Below are 19,551 nucleotides of genomic sequence, written 5' to 3' on the forward strand. Positions count from 1 at the left end.
CCACCACCTCCCATGGGAGGGCATTCCAAGTATCCACCACTCTCTCTGTGAAAAAATACTTCCTGACATTTTTCTTGTGTCTGCTCCCCTTCAATCTCATCTCATGTCCAAACTGACATGATCCGTAGAAAATATTACAGTCTCAAGTGGAGTCACTGAGAAATCAGACTTGCCTCTAAACCAGTCATTGAGATGTCTCATGGCACAGGCCACCATGAGGTAACACATATTAAGCAGGGTGGTGGACTTTGGTCCTGAGGAACTGAGTTCGATTCCCACTTCAGGCACAGGCAGCTCCTTGTGACTCTGGGAAAGTCACTTAACCCTCCATTGCCCCAGGTACAAATAAGTACCTGTATATAATATGTAAGCCGCATTGAGCCTGCCATGAGTGGGAAAGCGTGGGGTACAAATGAAACAAAACAAAACAAAAAAAAATATGTACTCATGGAAGATTTTTAACCATCAATGGGATTATTAGTCAACTTTAGCCTTCTGGTTAAATATGACTTAAACACCAAGGTCTTTTTCCTCCTTATATTAAATGTAGTTTATTTCTGACTTTTGGTGTAATTTTACTGTTTGGATGAATATTTTGTGATTTCCCTCATCTCCTTGTATTTACCTATATTAGTGCCTGGAACTAACCCCACTAGCGCACAAATGCTCTTACAAAAAATTTATACCCGCACCAAGGCACATGCAAAATATACAAGTATATTCTATGCGCATATCTATATAAATAATTCTCACCTCCAACGTTCAGAACCTCACTGTGTGGCAGGGAAACACTGAAGCCCTGTAGTCTTCTAGGCTGTCAGCACCACTCACTCTAACTCACAGACCCGCCCTCAGCCACGCCCCCATCCACACATAATTCACAACCCCAACATTCTAAATGCAAATTTGTAGTTGCAAGATCCCATGAGTGTATGCCCCGCCCTCGCGTCACAACATGATGATGTGGAGGGCGGGGCTAGGACACAGCCAATCGCCAGTTCCACCGCCCTCCGACGCTACCCCCCCAGCGCACTGCGAGAAACAGCGGACTACGCAGGGCCTCCACCCCCACCACCCCCGACGCACAACGACAAACACCGAGCTACACAGTGGGAGGAGTGCCGTCCAAACACCTGAGCCGCCGGGAACCCGAAGCTGCCGGCCGCAAAAACAAAACTACTACTACTACTACTACTACTACTACTTAACATTTCTAGAGCGCTACTAGGGTTACGCAGCGCTGTACAATTTAACAAAGAGAGACAGTCCCTGCTCAAAGAGCTTACAATCTAAAGGACAAGTGAACAGTCGGTCCGATCGGGGCAGTCAAATTGGGGCAGTCTGGATTTACTGAACGGTAAGAGTTAGGTGCCGAACGCAGCATTGAAGAGGTGGGCTTTAAGCAAAGACTTGAAGATGGGCAGGGAGGGGGCTTGGCGTAAGGGTTCAGGAAGGTTGTTCCAAGCATAGGGTGAGGCGAGGCAGAATGAGCGGAGCCTGGAGTTGGCGGTGGTGGAGAAGGGTACTGAGAGGAGGGATTTATCCTGTGAACGGAGGTTACGGGCGGGAACGTAAGGGGAGATGAGGGTAGAGAGGTAGTGAGGGGCAGCAGACTGAGTGCATTTGTAGGTAAGAAGGAGAAGCTTGAATTGAATGCGGTATCTGATCGGAAGCCAGTGAAGTGACCTGAGGAGAGGGGTGATATGAGTATATCGGTTCTGGCGGAATATGAGACGTGCAGCAGAGTTCTGAACAGACTGAAGGGGGGATAGATGGCTAAGTGGGAGGCCGGTGAGGAGTAAGTTGCAGTAGTCCAGGCGAGAGGTAATGAGAGCGTGCGCCTGCACCCTCCCCACGCTGCCGCCTGCACCCTCCCCACGCTGCCGCAGGTAAACCTTGCTAGTGCCCGTTTCATGGCTCACAGAAACAGGCCTTTTTTTACTAGTATTTTATAAAGCACAGGGATAAACTGTAATTCTGCCCTGTAAAACTACACTTTCAGCAACGCCTACATGGGATCTGCCTACAAATACATGATATTGCCAGCAAAAACCTGCACAATTTCTTAAAAGTTATTCTTCACACGTTTAAACAAGTTTTACGTGTGCAGAAAGGTTTTTGAAATTTCTCACTGTTCTTAGAGTTTGATATAGTATTGATACATTTAGTAATATTTACAGTACCAGCTTCTTTGCTTCTGCTCCATTCTTAATCTTGCATGGATACTTGGAAATTACAGATGCTGCTTTTCTGTGTGGAAAAGAATATAAATGATTACTATGGTCTGCATACTTATCTTGGGGCCAATGTCTTCAAATGGGTTAGTTTGGTGCATACCGTTAAAGTAATGAACCTCACCCTGAAGACAGGGTATGTGAGAATGATCTCAATCTGTCTAATTTCTTGCTAACACTTGCCATATTCCTCTACAAGGAGATTTTAGGTGTAAGTGTAGACCTCCCTCACCACTGCACCTTTCCCCTCAACTTACTCCCTCATCCTTCCACCTCCCCTTCACTTTCACCATGCTCCATTCCCTGCCATTTGCTTGTACTGTTCCCCTCACCACCTCTTGCACTTTCTCCTCCCTTCCCTCCTCCCACTGCACAACAACTCTTCCCTCACCACTCCCAGTTTAGCATAAATGCTGAGAATCAGGGACTTAGCCCCATGGCCACAGGCAAACAAACCCTGCAGTCACAGTGCCACTAATCCTTCTATGCTAGCAGGAAGCGAGTCCCGGTTAGCATGCAGCTCTGTTCCTGGTGGCGACTGCTTCTATGCATCTGTTGCATGCACAAACAGATGCATAGACAGACAAACCCTTTCCAAATATCAGAAAATTATGTATCATACTTGATAATTTTCTTTCCTTTAGTCGAAGCAGATGAAACCAGAGACATGTGGGTTGTGTCCATCTACCAGCAGGTAAAGATAGAGAGCAACGATTTGTACAGTGCCTAGTGGACGTCACATGTCTCCGGATTCATCTGCTGTTGACACTAAGGAATAGGAAAATTTCACTTTAGCTTGAGCCATATCATAAATACATATTTAGAGATAAATCCCTCTTCCAAACTGCTCTGCACGGTACCATAAACATATTCACAAACTCTTTGGAAGATTTGGGAAAAAAGTATAGCTCATATTTTAAATGAACAAACACAATTAATGAGATGTGCCAATTCTTCCCATAAAAAAAAAAAAAAGTGGAGTATAGGGGATTCCTTCTCCTTGGATAGATAGATCATCTGGATCCAGGGCAACTCTGTCCATTAAGGAACCTATGTTGCCTTCACCAACAGGACCCAAGAAGGGGATCCAGACCACGTCGACACTTAATTGTGCAACCTCTTTGGTGCCAAGGGCTTGGCTTACCATGGTCCCCTGGGAGGACATACTTCCCCCCTCCCCCCAGACAGCCTGGTGCACATACACCAATAGCGCCTATATTTATTAGGCTCCCAAGTCCTCCCTCAACCCCTAGCAGCTGACCTGAGTGGGCGCAGGGGACCTTACCCTTTACAACATAGAGGGCTCAGAGTCCGCTCTTTGGCTTGCTATATGAAGCATGGGGGTAAAATGATTTCCAAACCTGTCAAAAACCAGGAGCTCCTCTGGCCATATGGGGCAACTGGGAGAGGGAGTGGGGGAACTGAGGTCCTCCTCCAACAGGACCTCTGGGGCCACTGGGTCTGCCGGTGGCAGTGCTGAGCCACTGGCTCCCACAGATGGGGCAGTTCTTAAGCTGTGTGGTCTTAGTATTTTTCCTTTTTTGTAGTAATTTTATTCCACTGGAAAAAGCAGGGGAATTAAATTAATGAAAGCCAATTGTCTATTTTCAAATGCTGCAGGGGAGAGCGGGGGGGGGGGGGGGGGGGGGGGGGGGGAGATGGGGTAGTGCATTCCCCGCACCCCCAACTTGCAAGCCACAGTTCCACTAAAGCCCTTGATCTCTCTGTTTCTCACAACACCAGAGTGAGTATTCCATTACAATAAATAAACCCACCTGTAGGCATTGTACTTATGGATGGCTCGATTCACATTCCTTTCATAATTGGCCAACTCTGAAAAAGAAAGCAAGATTATTGCTTCAGGTGGGAAACCAGATGTGCAGAGTTCCTTTGAATGGATGAAAGGAAAAGCACATTTGTAAAATTTATAAAATCTTTATAGATCTTTTCCATCTTACAAAAGACTTGAAAATTCTAATATGGTTTTTCACAAAAGTCATAAGACCTTTTTGTTTACTGAGTACAGTGGAGCACCATTAAAGCGCCTGATCATTTTATATGTGGTAATAACCTGCCTCCCAAAATCATAAAATTAATGCATGGTACTCAATAATACATGGTAGGCTGTACTGCAAATGTCACAGCAGTAGCTACAACAACCTTCCTTGGCTTGGAAATGAAGCAAAGCAATGTTTTTGACACTGTAGTATTTCATTATTGTTCCAAGTTATCAATAGAAATCAAACAAAATAAAACATGGAAAAGAAAATAAGATGATACCTTTTTTATTGGACATAACTTAATACATTTCTTGATTAGCTTTCGAAGGTTGCCCTTCTTCCTCAGATCGGAAATAAGCAAATGTGTTAGTTGATAGTATATATAAGTGAAGCTTCAAAGCATTTCAATGATAGTCTAGCAAGGGGGGGTGGGTAGGAGGTATGCATGGGTACATCAAAGCATTTCATTTCATTGACAGTCTAACAGGATGGGTGTGGGTAGTTGAGAGGAGAGTGATAAACAGAGAAATACAACTGTATGGTTTATAATGGGCTAGAAAACCCAGATCCTTGTTAAGTCCTGTCTGTTGGGTGTCAAAATATTCAAACATTCTGACTTCAAAGGTCTTACGTTCCTGTATTGTTTTAAAGTTACCTTTCAGGATTTTTACTGTGAAATCACTGGTGCAGTATCCTGGTCCTGTAAAGTGTTGGCCCACAGGGGTGGGAATCTGACTGGCACCAGCTTTCTTCATGTTGTGTCTATGTAAATTGAATCTTGTCTTAAGCAACTGGCCTGTTTCTCCAATATAGCATCCTTCGTTACATTTTTTTTACACTGAATGATATATACCACATTGGAAGATGAGCGTGTAAAAGATTCCTTTATGTTGAATGTTTTTCCTTTGTGAATGACTGTGGGGTCCTGTGAAATGTTTATTATTATTGTTCCAGTAATAAGCGCACCAATAGTATGCAGTTATATAGCCACACTTCCTCAACACCATGTACTAACGGTGCTCCACTGTATTTACTTGTTAAGTTAGACTGACATGGATTGTTTTCATGGTTAGTTAACATTGTTATTGATCTGTCTTATTTTATTTTATGTGCTACATTATTGTATATTCTACCTTATTGTAAACCGCTTTGTACCCTTGTGGGAATCTAGCAGTAAACAAAAACCTGATTAGATTAGGAATACAAAGATGAAGTGTGTTGCAAAAGCCTTCACACCCTTGTACATTTTTACATTCTGTTTTCTATGAATTCCAATTTACAATGCATTGAAGGAGTTTGTTATGAATTGTATGAGAGTCTGCATACTTTCAATGTGAAAGGACAAGTATAGAAATATTCAAAAAGTAAATCGAAGAGTAAGAAACCAAGAGGAGGAGTCACGATGGCTGTGTGTGGAGAGCTCCTCTGTTTATTCTACTTTGTGGTAACGTGACTGAGGTCAAGCAGGGAGTGTTCACAGAAACAGGTAGACAACGGGTAAAACAGAAGAATTCTTTACTATTCTTCTAATATACAAAAGCCTGATGCATCACAGCTTAGTGCAGTGCTATCAGTGTTCTTGTCAAACCTAAAGGAAGCAGTCTTACTAGATCTGGTTTCTGGCCACACTCCAAATATGTTACCACTCCAAACTCAGGTTTGCCTTCAATCTGAGCACACATGCGAGTCTTCAAGGTAATTGCAGAAACTTCCTATCTCGATTTTCTTCCCCACATAGACTCTGGCGATAAAAGCTTGAGGGACATTCTGCTTCCCTGAGCATCCCACAGGTACTATAGCCCAGCCAACTCCTTGGGAGGATTCCTTCTATCACAGCCTTCCTCCAGACCTCTGTATCTGGGGTCTCACTCTTGGAGACCTCTTGCCTTGGGGCTTCCCTACTCTTTCTCAGAACATTTAACCACCTCTCTGCCTGAGCCCTGCCTCTCTGATTTGGTCTCTGGATCAGTGCTTAACTGCAATATAGGTGAGGGAGTGTTCTTAGGGACACCTGCCATTATACCACTCATTCCCTCACATGCCTTTTCTTTAAAAGTCTCTTACCGAGGCAGACATCTATATTTTTCTTCTAAACAAAAAAATTCTTTTGAGGTACAATTCAGGGAATTCTGGTTCTTCAAACTAGACCAACTGAAGAGAGTTTTGCCCTCATCCCCTTGTGTTGTGTCACAGAATGGCCTACTTATTAAAACTTTTGTAGATACTTCTTTGGATTGTACATTGATATTGGAAGAAGACTTGAATACAGTGGCCGCCGCCGCCGCCACAGAAGCACCAAATTCAGCAGCAGCAGTGTCCAATTCTTAGACCTCTGTAGATGCTCTCCCTCTCCTGGTGCTGTGTTGGATGCCAGAAAACATTCTCTCTCTTTTTTTTTTTTAAGTCCCTAAAGAGGAATGTTTGTACCAATTTACTCCAGTTGATGGAGAAAAGAGGGACATAAAAATTTTGTGACGTGTCATATCCCTGCATTTGAGACCCTTACATAGGCTCAGATTTGACTAATATTGATGTGATGAGGTTCAGTTTTCAGTTTGCCTTTCCAGGAACTGATGAAGACTTTGGTCTTTCTGGCTCAGGACTTGGACACAGTCTTACAAGATTGTGCCTCTTTGTATTTTCTAGGCTGGAATCTCTGGTGCTGGTTAAACTCAAATTCATGCATTATGCTGTAGTAAAAATTATGCAGAGTATTGTTACATTTCAGGAGATCATAGTAATGTTAAGCAAGAGATGAAAAGTGAAAGATTTTTATACATGTAAAGGAAAACTGACTCATTAATTTAGAATTCTTCAACCATTCATTACTTGGAGAATATTAAGAATGTTTTACATAAACAGTAATTTGTATCATTTGAATTGTCGTATGATGCCTAATAGTTCCACAGCTGGCATGTTTGGGAATCATTAAAGCGAGACTTTGGAAATTCCAAAGAAAGCAATCAGCCACATGTGGGTAATATGACCACAATGGCATCCGATCGAATTTTGATCTTCTAGAGCCCAGAAAAACCTTAAAGAATTTCTGGGCATGTACGAGTGTCCCTGCCTGTGTTCCCACAGCCAGTTTCATCTGCTAGGAGACATGGTACAGATTCTGCTCTCCCTCTTCATTATCATTAACCAGAAGATCAACCTTCTAGCACCTTAGCACTACACATTGGGTTGTGTGCACCTTTGTGGGCCAATGGATTATGACTCTTGCAGGAGAGATCTCGCTCTCTAATTTGGGACCCACTTAATGGAAAAAAAAGTCCCTGACTTGACACATGGTTTATATTCAAGTTAACACTTTTCTCCCCCCACTCCCCCCCCAAAAAGCTTATATTCAAGTATATATGGTTCATAAAAAAAAAGGTGAATCAGGAGGTGGGCAAGAACTTTCACATCACTGTATAGAGGGAAGCAAGCAGATTTGCTCTGTCTCTGCCATTTTGCAAACAGTCTATATACTTGTCCAATTTGGAATACAAAGGGGCTCATTTTCAAAGCACTTAGACTTACAAAGTTCCATAGGTTCCTATGTAACTTTGTAAGTCTAAGTGCTTTGAAAATATGCCTCATAGGCACCTACTTTGGTCAAATATGTTTATGCTTATTATGGTGCTAAATATACCACCACTTCTAACAAAAGATTGCAGTGGTTCACAAATAAGTTAAAATTAGGAAAAGAACTCCAAAAACAGATAGGAAAGATTCAATCAAACACAATAAAGCTGCATTTGAACAAGGACCAGTGACTGCCATTAAGTCAAAGGGGGAGAAAAACCATAAACAAGTGTAAAAAAAAAAGTGTGCCTTCAGGAGCATTGTAAAGCAAGGGAAAGAGCTCAGAACGCAACGCAGGAGAGAGTTGCATATAACCGGAAAACATTCTTACTGAGTAGCAATTGGTTCAGCTGGGGATGACAATCACAAAATCCTTACCTATCCTCTACATTATAATTAATACAAACAATATTTATTTAGTTTAACTGCCTATTGATTAACAAGGCAGTGCACATTTAAAATGATATATTGATGTACATAATGAATTTTATATACATACATAAAATGCAAAAAGAAGAAAAAACAAAACTGAGGTCACAATATAAGCATACTGGTGACTAACATCCATCTAAATTACACAATTATAAGATCATAAAACTCAAAACATTGAGCCAAGTAAAAAAAAAATGTAAAGATAACGTGCTGTATACAAATAGCAAACGACTAATGAAGGCAGATAACTTGTGTGATGGTTTCTTGACTTAGGAATGCAATGGCACGCCACCTCACGGATAGTCTGCCATCTCTTCCCCAGCCAGAATAACCAACAGTCATTTCTAACCCCCCCCCCCCCCCCCCCAGTGGCAAAAGCGCCTGGCAGCTCCCTGTACTTCTGCTGCCAGAACATAGGGTTTTTGACCTAATCTCAGAGAGGATGCAGTCATTTTACAAAATATGGCCACGCTAGCTTGTGACATTCATCCCCAAATGATCCAAAAGTTATTGAACAAGAATGTTTTTAAATTATATTTATATTTAGTGACGTTCTTTTTCCATGCTAGACCAGTACAGACCCCTTCTACCAGAGGGCAGAGACAAAGCAATTCTACTTGCTTCCCTCTATAGACAATGATGTGAAAAAGGTTTTGCACCCCTCCTGATTCTGTTTATTTTCAAGTTTTAGGCCTGTCCTGAATTTCTGATAACCCCCATCCTGGTGTGTTATGCCTATGTATTATCATAAGCCTGTAGCCATGATTTCAATGACAGAAGCTGACACTAACACCACACTATTTTGGGATGCAAGTTCCAAATCAAGAATGGCCACAAAGTCTCCCTCCTGGATATGAGAGTTATTTGGTAGCTCTGTACATGCAATGGGGCAAAAGGATGCTTGGACCATCCTCCTGCTCGGTTGATCCAGAGTGAAATGGCAACCTTACCACCACCTAAAATCTGTCCGATTTCTTGACGACTTTAAAAACCAATACTTTGTGTATGTTGAACAATGCTGGAGAAACACATCATATACCTACAAGACTTAGACCATTTCATTGAAAAAACGCTCACCTATCAGGAAGTCTGTGATTCCTTCGTTCAGGCTTTCCTGCGGGGCCTTGCGCTTACTCATAGCCGTGGAAGTCGAAAGCTGCAGGAAAAGGTTGACAAAGATACCAAGTCACACGCATTCGGCTGCCCTGACTCTCACACGTCCAGCACCTCCCCATGATCTGCTGCCATCTCTCCCTCTATCTTCCACTCTCCTCCTTCTCCGCGATTCGGCACCTCTCCCTCAGCACCCCCAACAACTCATACCTGAGGTCACCCACCACCAGTCCCACAGCTTTCCTTCTCATGTGCCCCAGACCTGGCCCTCAACAAGTTCTCTCCCTCTGAAGCATCCCGCCGGGCCACAGCCGGCCTTGCCGGAAACAGGAAGTTGCATCAGAGAGGGGAACGAGTCGGGACGACACGCCAGCGCTTGCGCAAGTAGGTTTACCTTGCGCTTGGCTAACCCAATCAGATTGAAGAAAGCAGGAGGTGGGATGACGTCAAAAAGTTGAAGCCAATTTGGTATGTCGCTGTTTCCCATCCCCCGCGCTCAGTCGTCATCTAGTACACTCAAAAGGCAAACAAACCTATGAGCTGCTGGATCCTCCTTGTCGTTCTTTATTGTTGGAACTGCATTTTTATTTAGTCACACTTATATTTTCAAACATGCACACTTGTGCAGCATACGGATGTACACAAAGCAGGGGTGTAGCTGCTATGGGGCCAGGGGGGCCCCCTTAGATTTGGCCCTGGACCCCCCTGCCAACAACCCTCTCAACCTCCCCTCCCGCTGCCAACTCGCTGTCAACCTGCCGTTGCCATCTGCTACCTTTGCTGGCGAGGGACCCCAACCCCCGCCAGCCGACGTCTTCTTGCTTCATTTGGTTTCTGAGTCTGTCTGACGTCCTGCCTGCACGTACACAACGTGCAGGACGTCATACTCACAGAAACAGAACGAAGCCTTCTGATCAGCTCAGTTCCTGCCTTCGTTCCGTTCCTTCGCATCATGGCTCCGCCCTTGCGCAAACAGGAAGTACGTCAGGCAAGGGCGGAGCCATGATGCGAAGGAACGGAACGAAGGCAGGAACTGAGCTGAGCCTGCTGCCTTCGCTTCAACGCTGGCCGCCTCGAGGGAAAATACATTTTTTAAAGGCAGGGCGGCGGCGGCAGCGGCAGCGGCAGCGCAGAAAGGAAACCAGCAGGGCTACTATCGGGGAGCAGAGGACAGACAGAAGATGGATTAGCGGGGCGGGGGAGCGGAGCCGAGCCGGCTCGCACGGGCCAACAACCGGCTCGCAAGATGCCAGAAAATTTAACAAATGGCTCTTGCGAGCCGGTGTGAGCCGGCTCCAGCACACCACTGTTTATATCCCACATTAAACATGAATTAGGTTGAAACCTGGGAGCATTAAAATTTTTTTTTCCTGTGCCTAGATCAAAAGAGAAAGATGGTTTGTGGAAACTTGCTCCTTTTGTTTTGTGGAATTCAGTGGTATATTATAAAAATGCACTTAATATTGTTTATGACTACTATTTAAAAGAGATATATTCAATAATTAGGGCAGATCTACCTTCATGCGTAAGTCCAGAGTCAGTCTAAATGTGCCAACATTTTCCAGTTCTGTGATATATATTTATTTCTTCTTCAAGTCAGTTTTCAACAGCATTTTCTCAGTTATTACCCAAATGTGAACACAATTATAATGTTAATTAATAAGTTTTGTATGTTACTGAATTCTATCATTCTGTCTCACTGTATTTCCAGTTTTGCCACAGTATGTAATCACAAGGACAAAATATAAGACAACCAATGGACTGCATTAGGGGCTTATAGCCCATTTAGTTATTCCGAACCCTTACTCACTGGTTGGTTCTATCACATATTGACTACTGCAGTGGAATTTATGCAGGTTGCTGAAATTTCATTCTGAAAAAGCTCCAGACTGCTCAAAACACAGCTGCAAGGCTAATATTAGGCAAATCACGTTTTGATCATGCTCAGCCTCTTCGTTTTAACCTACACAGGCTCCGCATTATCGACCGTATTACCTTCAAAATCTGCTCACTGACTCATTGGTTCCAGCAAGGAGAAAAAGAGAAAACCCAATCAGTCACAAAAACTCACTGTAAGTGAGAAAATCGAGTGATTAAAAAAAACCCTTATCTCCTTGCTAATTACCTAATGAGGAACACCAAACCCCAAACTACATTTGACTGAGTAAAACTCAAGTAATAAATAGAGACTGCATAAACCTACCCCTCTTGAACCCTATGGAACCCCCTAGCTCAAACAAACCATACTGGTAACTGAAAACAGCAGTACTTAGCTTGAGAACATGGGAGAAAGTCCTAACCGGTACCGGTAGGGGAGATGTAAGTCGGCAGTCTCTTTCGTTTCCTGGTCCCAGCCGCTTATATAATCCTTCACCAAGTGCGCCTTGTTTCGCCAATACTATGGCTGCTTCAGGAAGGATGCTGGAATTAATCCAAAAATCCAACATGACCAAAGAACCTGAGCCCCAGTCGCTCAGTGACCTCAAAAGTTTTGTTATAGTGCTGCTGAAAATCAATGTTATCATGGCCAACAGGAAGATGGCGGACTGGGGAGCTAGTAATGACTAAGAACCAAGTGTTAAAGTACCTGCATATATTTCCAGAAACTGCAACTACTTTTCTGTTTAATATGTTGTATTTTGCTGTGTATTGTTTTGATTTGGGGGGGGGGGGGCATAATTCTCAGGAGTGCCTATAATGTGCATAATGCCATCAGTAATAAAGGTACTGGGGGAAGTAACTGGTAGTCAGTGAAGGAGTCCTTCCCTGCTGTGTCCAATAGTACCCCCACTGTCCCTCTTTTTTTGTTTGCTTGTTTTTGCTTTGCTTTTTTTGAATGATGCTCCTTTAAGCTAGTAGTACTAAACATCCAGTAGCTGAGTAAAATTCAGATTAGCTATAAGCACAGTTAAACTATAAGCGAACAAGTAGAGAAAGCATACAACTTTCTGATTATTCCGAGAAAGTACTTGCTGTTTGTGATGAAACATTGGACAATGTCTGTGACTTCTTATGTGAATGTATGACATATTTGTTCTCCAGTGCATTTCCCTTGTTTGGCCAGCAGATGGTGACTGTCTTTGTTTGTAAAGCTGTAATATAGAACTGGCAGGTTTTTCCTGCCTAAGCACTGAGGTAATTTTTAGTCTCACTATGGGAGCACAGAGGTAAACATCTCTGTCCTGAGACCCTGTCCAAGGCTTGTGAGCAGTTAATTTCCTGAAGCTACCCGGGTAGTGACAAAGTGATTAGACAGTTTTAATATTGATCCTTATTCAGTTACATGTTATTGCCTGTTACTTTTCCATCTGCTTTATATGGTTCACCGTTCTAATTTTGTGACAATAAACCTTATTAGCTTATCGGCTCTGTTGTCCTGGACTGACTAAGAATCCTGGTGGTATGTGGATTAGGTCTATGGGTGTTTTCTAGGAACTGTGGGACCCCTGAGAATGTGGCCCCAATAACCTAGAAATTACTGAGGACTAACTGAGGCAAGTGAGACACAGTCCGTAGGGAGGAGGATATTAGTATAGAGCACAAGTGGCAGGTGCAGGTGGACCTAGGCAGACCCTCCAGGTGGCTGCAGGGTTAGCCTCAGGTGGGAGCTAGGCATTTCGCGACACCCTTCACCCCTGCCAATCCATTTTCAGGGTCATTTCAGCACAGAAACTCTCATAACATCTCTCCTTACTGAACTCCATTTTCACTTTTACCAACATAAAATGATTCCAGCTGCTTCTCTCAATCTTTCGGCCACCTTTGACCTTGTTAATCACACCTTTCTTATTTCACACTTGTCAACCATGAGAATTTCTGGTGAGGTCTTCTCTTGGCTTACTTACTTCCTTTCTTTCTCACCGTTCATTCCAGGTACTTACTCCTATCTCCATTTATCAGAAACATCAACTTCAGTATGGTGTTCCCAATGTTTCAATTTTCTCCCCTCTTCTGTTCAATCTGTTTCTGAGTCCCCTGGCAGTTCTTATTCAATCATTTGGTATCTTAATTTCTTTACAGACGACATTCTTCTAATTTTCCCTACAAACCCTTCCTCTCCTTCATTTACATAAGAACATAAGAGTAGCCATACTGGGTCAGACCAGTAGTCCATCTAGCCCAGTATCCTGTTTTCCAACCAGTGGTCAAGCCAGGTCACAAGTACCTGGCAGAAACCCAAATCGTGGCAACACTGCATACTAAAAATCCCAGGGCAAGCAGTTGCTTCCCATGTCTGTCTCAATAGCAGAATATGGACTTTTCCTCCAGGAATTTGTCCAAACCTTTTTTTAAACCCAGATACACTAACCGCTGTTACCATCTCCTCCAGCAAAGACTTCCAGAGCTTAACTATTCGTTGAGTGAAAAAATATTTCCTCCTATTTGTTTTAAAAGTATTTCCATGTAACTTCCTCAAGTGTCCCCTAGTGTTTGTACTTTTGGAACGAGTAAAAAATTGATTTACTTCTACTTGTTCTACACCACTCGGGATTTTATAGACCTCAGTCATATCTCCCCTCATCCGTCTCTTTTCCAAGCTGAAGAGCCCTAACCTCTTTAGCCTTTCCTCATACGAGAGGAGTTCCATCTCCTTTATCATTTTGGTCGCTCTTCTTTGAACCTTTTCTAATTCTGCTATATCTTTTTTGATATATGGTGACCAGAACTGAATGCAATACTCAAGGTGTGGACGCCCCATGGAGTGATACAAAGGCATTATAGTATTTTCAGTCTTATTCACCATCTCTTTCCTAATAATTCCTAGCATCCTGTTTGATTTTTTAGCCGCCACCGCACACTGAGCAGAAGATTTCAGCGTATTATCTACAACGACACTCAGATCTTTTTCTTGAGTGCTGACCCCCAAGGTGGACTCTAGCATCAGATAACTATGATTCAGATTATTCTTTCCAAAGTGCATCACCTTGCATTTGTCCACATTAAATTTCATCAGCCATTTTCCTAAGATCTTCCTGCAATATTTCACAGTCTGCACATGTTTTAACAACTTGAACAGTTTGCATTACTACTACTACTACTATTTAGCATTTTTATAGCGCTACAAGGCGTACGCAGCGCTGCACAAACATAGATCACCTGCAAATTTGATTACCTCACTCGTTCCGATTTCCATATCATTTATAATATGTTAAATAGTACTGGTCCCAGTGCAGATCCCTGCGGCACTCCACTGTTCACCCTCCTCCATTGAGAGAAATGACCATTTAACCCTACCCTCTGTTTTCTGTCCAAGAACCAATTTCTAATCCACACCAGAATCTTGCCTCCTATCCCATGACTTTTTAATTTTCTCAGGAGTCTTGCATGAGGAACTTTACCAAAGGCTTTCTGAAAATCTAGATACACTACATCAACTGGTTCACCTTTATCCACATGTTTATTCATGCCTTCAAAGAAATTAAGCAAATTGGTGAGGCAAGACTTCCCTCGGCTGAACCTATGCTGACTCTGTCCCATTAAAGCATGTTTGTCTACGTGTTCTGTAATTATTTTTTTTTATAATAGTTTTCACTATTTTGCCCAGCACCGGCGTCAGGCTTTCCAATCTGTAATTTTCCTGATCACCCCTAGAACCCTTTTTAAAACTCAACGTCACATTGGCCACTTTTCAATCTTCAGGTACTACGGACAATTTTAATGATAGATTATATATTACTAACAGCAGATCAGCAATTTCATGCTTGAGTTCTTTGAGTGCCCTTGGTTGTATGTCATCTGGTCCAGGTGATTTACTACTCTTTTATTTGTCAGTTTGGCTTATCTTCAGATTTGTCTTGACTCAGTAGCAAACGGCTTTTTGAACATCAGCTTGTACGTAATAAGGAAAAAGTCACCTGCTGGTTCTCGGGATGCACAACCTCTCTGTCTTCTCCTATCACACTTCTTGGGTCTCTGATTCACCCAGTTCCATCTTTCTGTTACTTAGGAGTTATTCTTGATTCTTCCCTTTCATTCTTACCTCAGGTTTCACATCTGCAAAACTCTTCTTCTTTACTTTTCATCAACTACGGACGGTTCATCGCTTTTTGTACAACAACTTTCATACGCTTAGCCTCTTCTTATTTTCCTCTCGTCTAGACTACTGCAACATCATTTATGCAGGTCTACCATGTTCTACTTTAAAAAAGCTAGAAACATTACAAAACCTGGCAATAAGACTCATTTACCATGTTCGTCGTTCTGATGATATCACTCCTTGCTTAAACGTCAACACTGGCTTCCTGTTGAACATTGGATCACATACAAAATTGCTTCTCTGACTTTCAAGGCTTTTAGAATTGGCATTCGTGATTACATTTTACGTCTCACAATACTCTGTGCACTCGCTAGAGTTATCTGTTCTGTCAATGACCATCATTTAGTGCTCCCTAGCCCTACATTTGCTTATTTAGAAACCACCAGACACTGGACTTCCTTAATTCTGTCTCCTCACATTTGGAACATCCTACTCCTCTCTCTTTGTGGTGACTTCTTACTTAAGTCCTTCAAAGCCAATTTGAAGACCTGGGTTTTTAAGCAAGCCTTTGGAGACTGAATCTTGTTGGATTACCTAGTGTATGATAGGACCGATGAACTTAATCCCTGTTTTAATGTTTTGCTGCAAAGTGTCAGGGAAGCTTGGTGCCCGGAAAGCAGCTTTTGCACAAAAGCCAGGCTCCCTTGTGGGAAAGGAGGGACTTGAGGCAGGGGCTTCAAAACAGAGAGTTTCACAGAAGATCTCTCTTTTGTCCCCGAGGACACAAAGGAGAGCTACCCACCCACCCATTGCTTTGCTTGAAAATTTCTATTTTGTGCATGTCGCAGCTTGGAGGGTGGGAATACCCAAGCCTGGGTGAGTAGAATAGCACTAATTCATATTTTTTATTTATTTATTGCATTTGTATCCCACATTATCCCACCTCTTTGCAGGCTCAATGTGGCTTACAATTCAACATGGGTACTGAAAATAGAAGAGAATATACATTTGGTTTTACAGAGGGTTATTTGTTACATGGTGGTGAAATACATGATAGTATTAAAGCAAAATACATTATAAGACAATTCTAGAAGTTATAAAGATTATACAGTTACACATGTTGATCTTTGTGATATATCTTGTCGAAGAGATAGGTTTTCAGTTGTTTACGGAAATTGGTCAGTTCATAGACCGTTTTCAGGTTACGTGGCAACGCGTTCCAGAGTTGCGTGCTCATGTAGGAAAAGGTAGATGCGTGCATTAATTTGTATTGCAGACCATTACACTTGGGAGGATGAAGATTAAGGAATGTGCGAGAAGATTTTTTTGCATTCCTGGGTGGTAGATCTATTAGGTCTGACATGTAGGCTGGGGCGTTACCATGGATGATTTTATGGACTAGGGTGCAAAGTTTGAACGTGATGCTTTCTTTTAGTGGGAGCCAGTGTAGTTTTTCTCGTAGGGGTTTTGCGCTTTTGTATTTTGATGTGCCGAATATTAGTCTGGCTGCCGTGTTCTGGTATGGCTGGTGCAGATGGTTACGCTGCACCTGGGTTGGGCGCACCTTGCTGCGTGGTGGAAGCATCCTGGGTACAGCGCACACAGTCCGCCACCATAAGCAAGATTGACCAATGTGCTATATGCATTACACAGGACACTCCCAAAATGCAGCAAGGTGCGTCCAACCCAGGTGCAGTGAACCCCATCTGCAATAAACTGTAACTTGATGAATTAGCATTCCTTCAATCACTCAGGCTCAGGTATTCCCGCCACCAGCCTGGGGTAGTTAAATTTAACTTGCCTCAGGCCACACCCCCACTCACCCATGCCCTGGATGTGAAGGACGTTTTTTTGCTGCAAAGTATCAGGGAAGCCTGGTGGCTGGAAAGCAGTTTTCGCGCCAAACCCAGGCTCTGTGGTGGGAAAGGAGGGACTTGAGGCAGGGGCTTACAAAAGAGAGTTTCACAGAAGATCCCTCTTTTGTCCCCGAGGACACGAAGAAGTGCTGCCTCATTTTCTGTCGTTTGAATGCATGCTTTCCTATTTTTTAAAGATTATACACCGCTGTGTTCTGCCATGGCAGCGAGAGCGGTATAACAAGTTTTAATAAACCTAAACCAAACTTTTGACTCTCATGTGCAACTATTAATATCAAAGGTGTTCAAACTGTTGTGGAAATTAATATGCATTCCCCCGGATTCTATATTGTGTGCACAAATCCAAGCATATTCTGGATTTGCATGCACAGCTTAATTAGCTTAAGCCAATCAGCACCAATAATTGAACTAAACAAGCAATTATTGACAATAATTGGCATTAATTAGAATTTTGCGCACAAATGTCTAAGCATATTCTATAAACCAATGTGTGTAAATTCTAAGACATGGATCAGAAAAGGGGGCGTGGTCATGGGTGGGTCGTGGGCGTTCTTAGTGTCCACATATAGAATATGCCTGTTTCCTGTGTAATTTAGGCGTCAGCATTTACACCGGGTTTTCATTGGCATAAATGGCTGTGACTAAATATAGTCACAGAAATGGGTGTTGGGTGTATTCTATAAACTACGCCTAGATTTTGGCATATTCTATAAACCGTGCCTAAATTTAGGCACGGTTTATAGAATATGCTTAGGCAAATTTTTGTTTTGCGCTGAATTTTTAGGTGTGATAAGCATTAGGGCTTGTTTTGAATCTAGAACATTTCATCTGATTGTACAGACATTGTAATATGTTATACATAGGCTGTAATGTAGCTATTCTTCATCAACTGCAGACACTGCAAAATACGGCAGAGCGATTGATATGTAAAAGCTCTAGATTTGATAGTTCTACGCCATTAATTTGCAAACTTCATTGGCTTATGGTAGAAGCCTGTACAAATTTTAAGTTGTGTTGTTTGGTTTTTTTTTAAGTTTATATGGTCTAACTCCACAATATATAGTAGGATTAATCTCTGTACTTAATAAGAACTCTGTTAGTAGGTCTAGGCATTATTTGATACTTCAGCCTCCCTCACTGCAATGTGTAATTTATAAGTCAGAATATTCTTTGCTGTTTCCATATCCTGCAGCAAAGTGGTGGAATTTGCTGCCAAAGAATATACGTCATGAACCTAATTATAGGATCTTTCGAAAGTTGTTAAAAACCTGGTTATTCCAGAAGTTTGTACTATTATGAATGGTTTCTGTTCTACGATTTTAAAGTGCTGTATGTTCTAGGGTTGTGCCCTACTCTTCGATTGTAAGCCGCACTGAACTAATTTTGGGTATGTCTGACCTGTAAGTGCTAATTGTAATGTAATGTAATTTAAGGACCTCAGAAAAAAAGAATTGTTTCCTCTTGAGTTCATAACTCTTTAACTGTTTTCATTTCTCACTGTTAAATACATGGGAGTAATATTCAGCCCAACGTAGTAAGTGGTTTGCAAGATGCTTCCAAACATGGGCTGACTTAACCCTGGATATTCAATGCTGGGATATGTGCAGTTCCTGGCATTGAATGTACGGGTATGTCCGCTGACCCAGAAGTTACCCGGACACCAGCGGATGCCTGGTTAACTCATTGCATATAGTTAGGACAACTGTTTTACTGTTACTTAGCTGATTGGCAGACTGAATATCGCCATTAACTGGTTAAGTTGATGGTCCGCCCCGGCCCACCCCTAACCTAGCCAGTTAGGGGATGACCAGTTAGCAAGAATATTCAGCAGCACTAACCGGTTAAGTGCTGCTGAATATTTGATACTGGCCAGCTCAGCAGGAATTAACTGGGCAGGTGCTTCTCCTTCTCAGTTACCTCTTTTGAATATTGATCCCATGGTATCAATGGCATAGCTACAGGGGGCCTTGGGGGCTCAGGCCCCCCCAACCCTGGTGGCCAGTCAAATGCCTGTGTTTTGGGCACTGCTGGCTGCCCTCCCATTCCCTGCCCTGCTGTCCTTCAATTTTCCAGGCCGCCGGCAACGTCAGTAAGGTAAGCATATGGCCTTTGACAACCCAGAAGTTTTCCCTCTACTACAATTTCCTGTCCCGCATAGGTGGGACGCTGCAACAGAAGGAGAGCTTCCGGGCCGCCAAAGGCAGTGTGCTTACCTCACTGATACTACTAGCAGCCCAGAAAATTGAAGAAGGGCAGCGATGCAGGGAGCGAGTAGGAGAGAGCTGACTAAGGAGGTTAGATTGAGAGCAGGAGCAGGAATGACGGCTGAAGTTTATGAGGTAAATCTC

At 42.8% G+C, this 19,551-nt stretch overlaps 1 protein-coding gene across 1 annotated transcript in view; it reads right to left on the reverse strand.

The window, feature by feature from the left end:
• The window catches only part of POLB (DNA polymerase beta), a 53,871-nt gene extending 44,183 nt beyond the window's left edge, over positions 1–9,688 (reverse strand). The window contains exons 1-4 of the mRNA XM_030202074.1: positions 9,560–9,688; positions 9,314–9,392; positions 4,010–4,067; positions 2,184–2,250 (exon numbers count right to left, since the gene is read on the reverse strand). Of these exons, the coding sequence (XP_030057934.1) occupies positions 2,184–2,250; positions 4,010–4,067; positions 9,314–9,374 (186 nt within the window). The 5' untranslated portion in view covers positions 9,375–9,392; positions 9,560–9,688. The remainder of the gene's footprint in view (positions 1–2,183; positions 2,251–4,009; positions 4,068–9,313; positions 9,393–9,559) is intronic.
• Positions 9,689–19,551: the final 9,863 nt, after the last annotated feature.

This window comes from Microcaecilia unicolor, chromosome 4 (assembly GCF_901765095.1).
Source record: "Microcaecilia unicolor chromosome 4, aMicUni1.1, whole genome shotgun sequence".
In the NCBI taxonomy this organism is placed as follows: domain Eukaryota; kingdom Metazoa; phylum Chordata; class Amphibia; order Gymnophiona; family Siphonopidae; genus Microcaecilia; species Microcaecilia unicolor.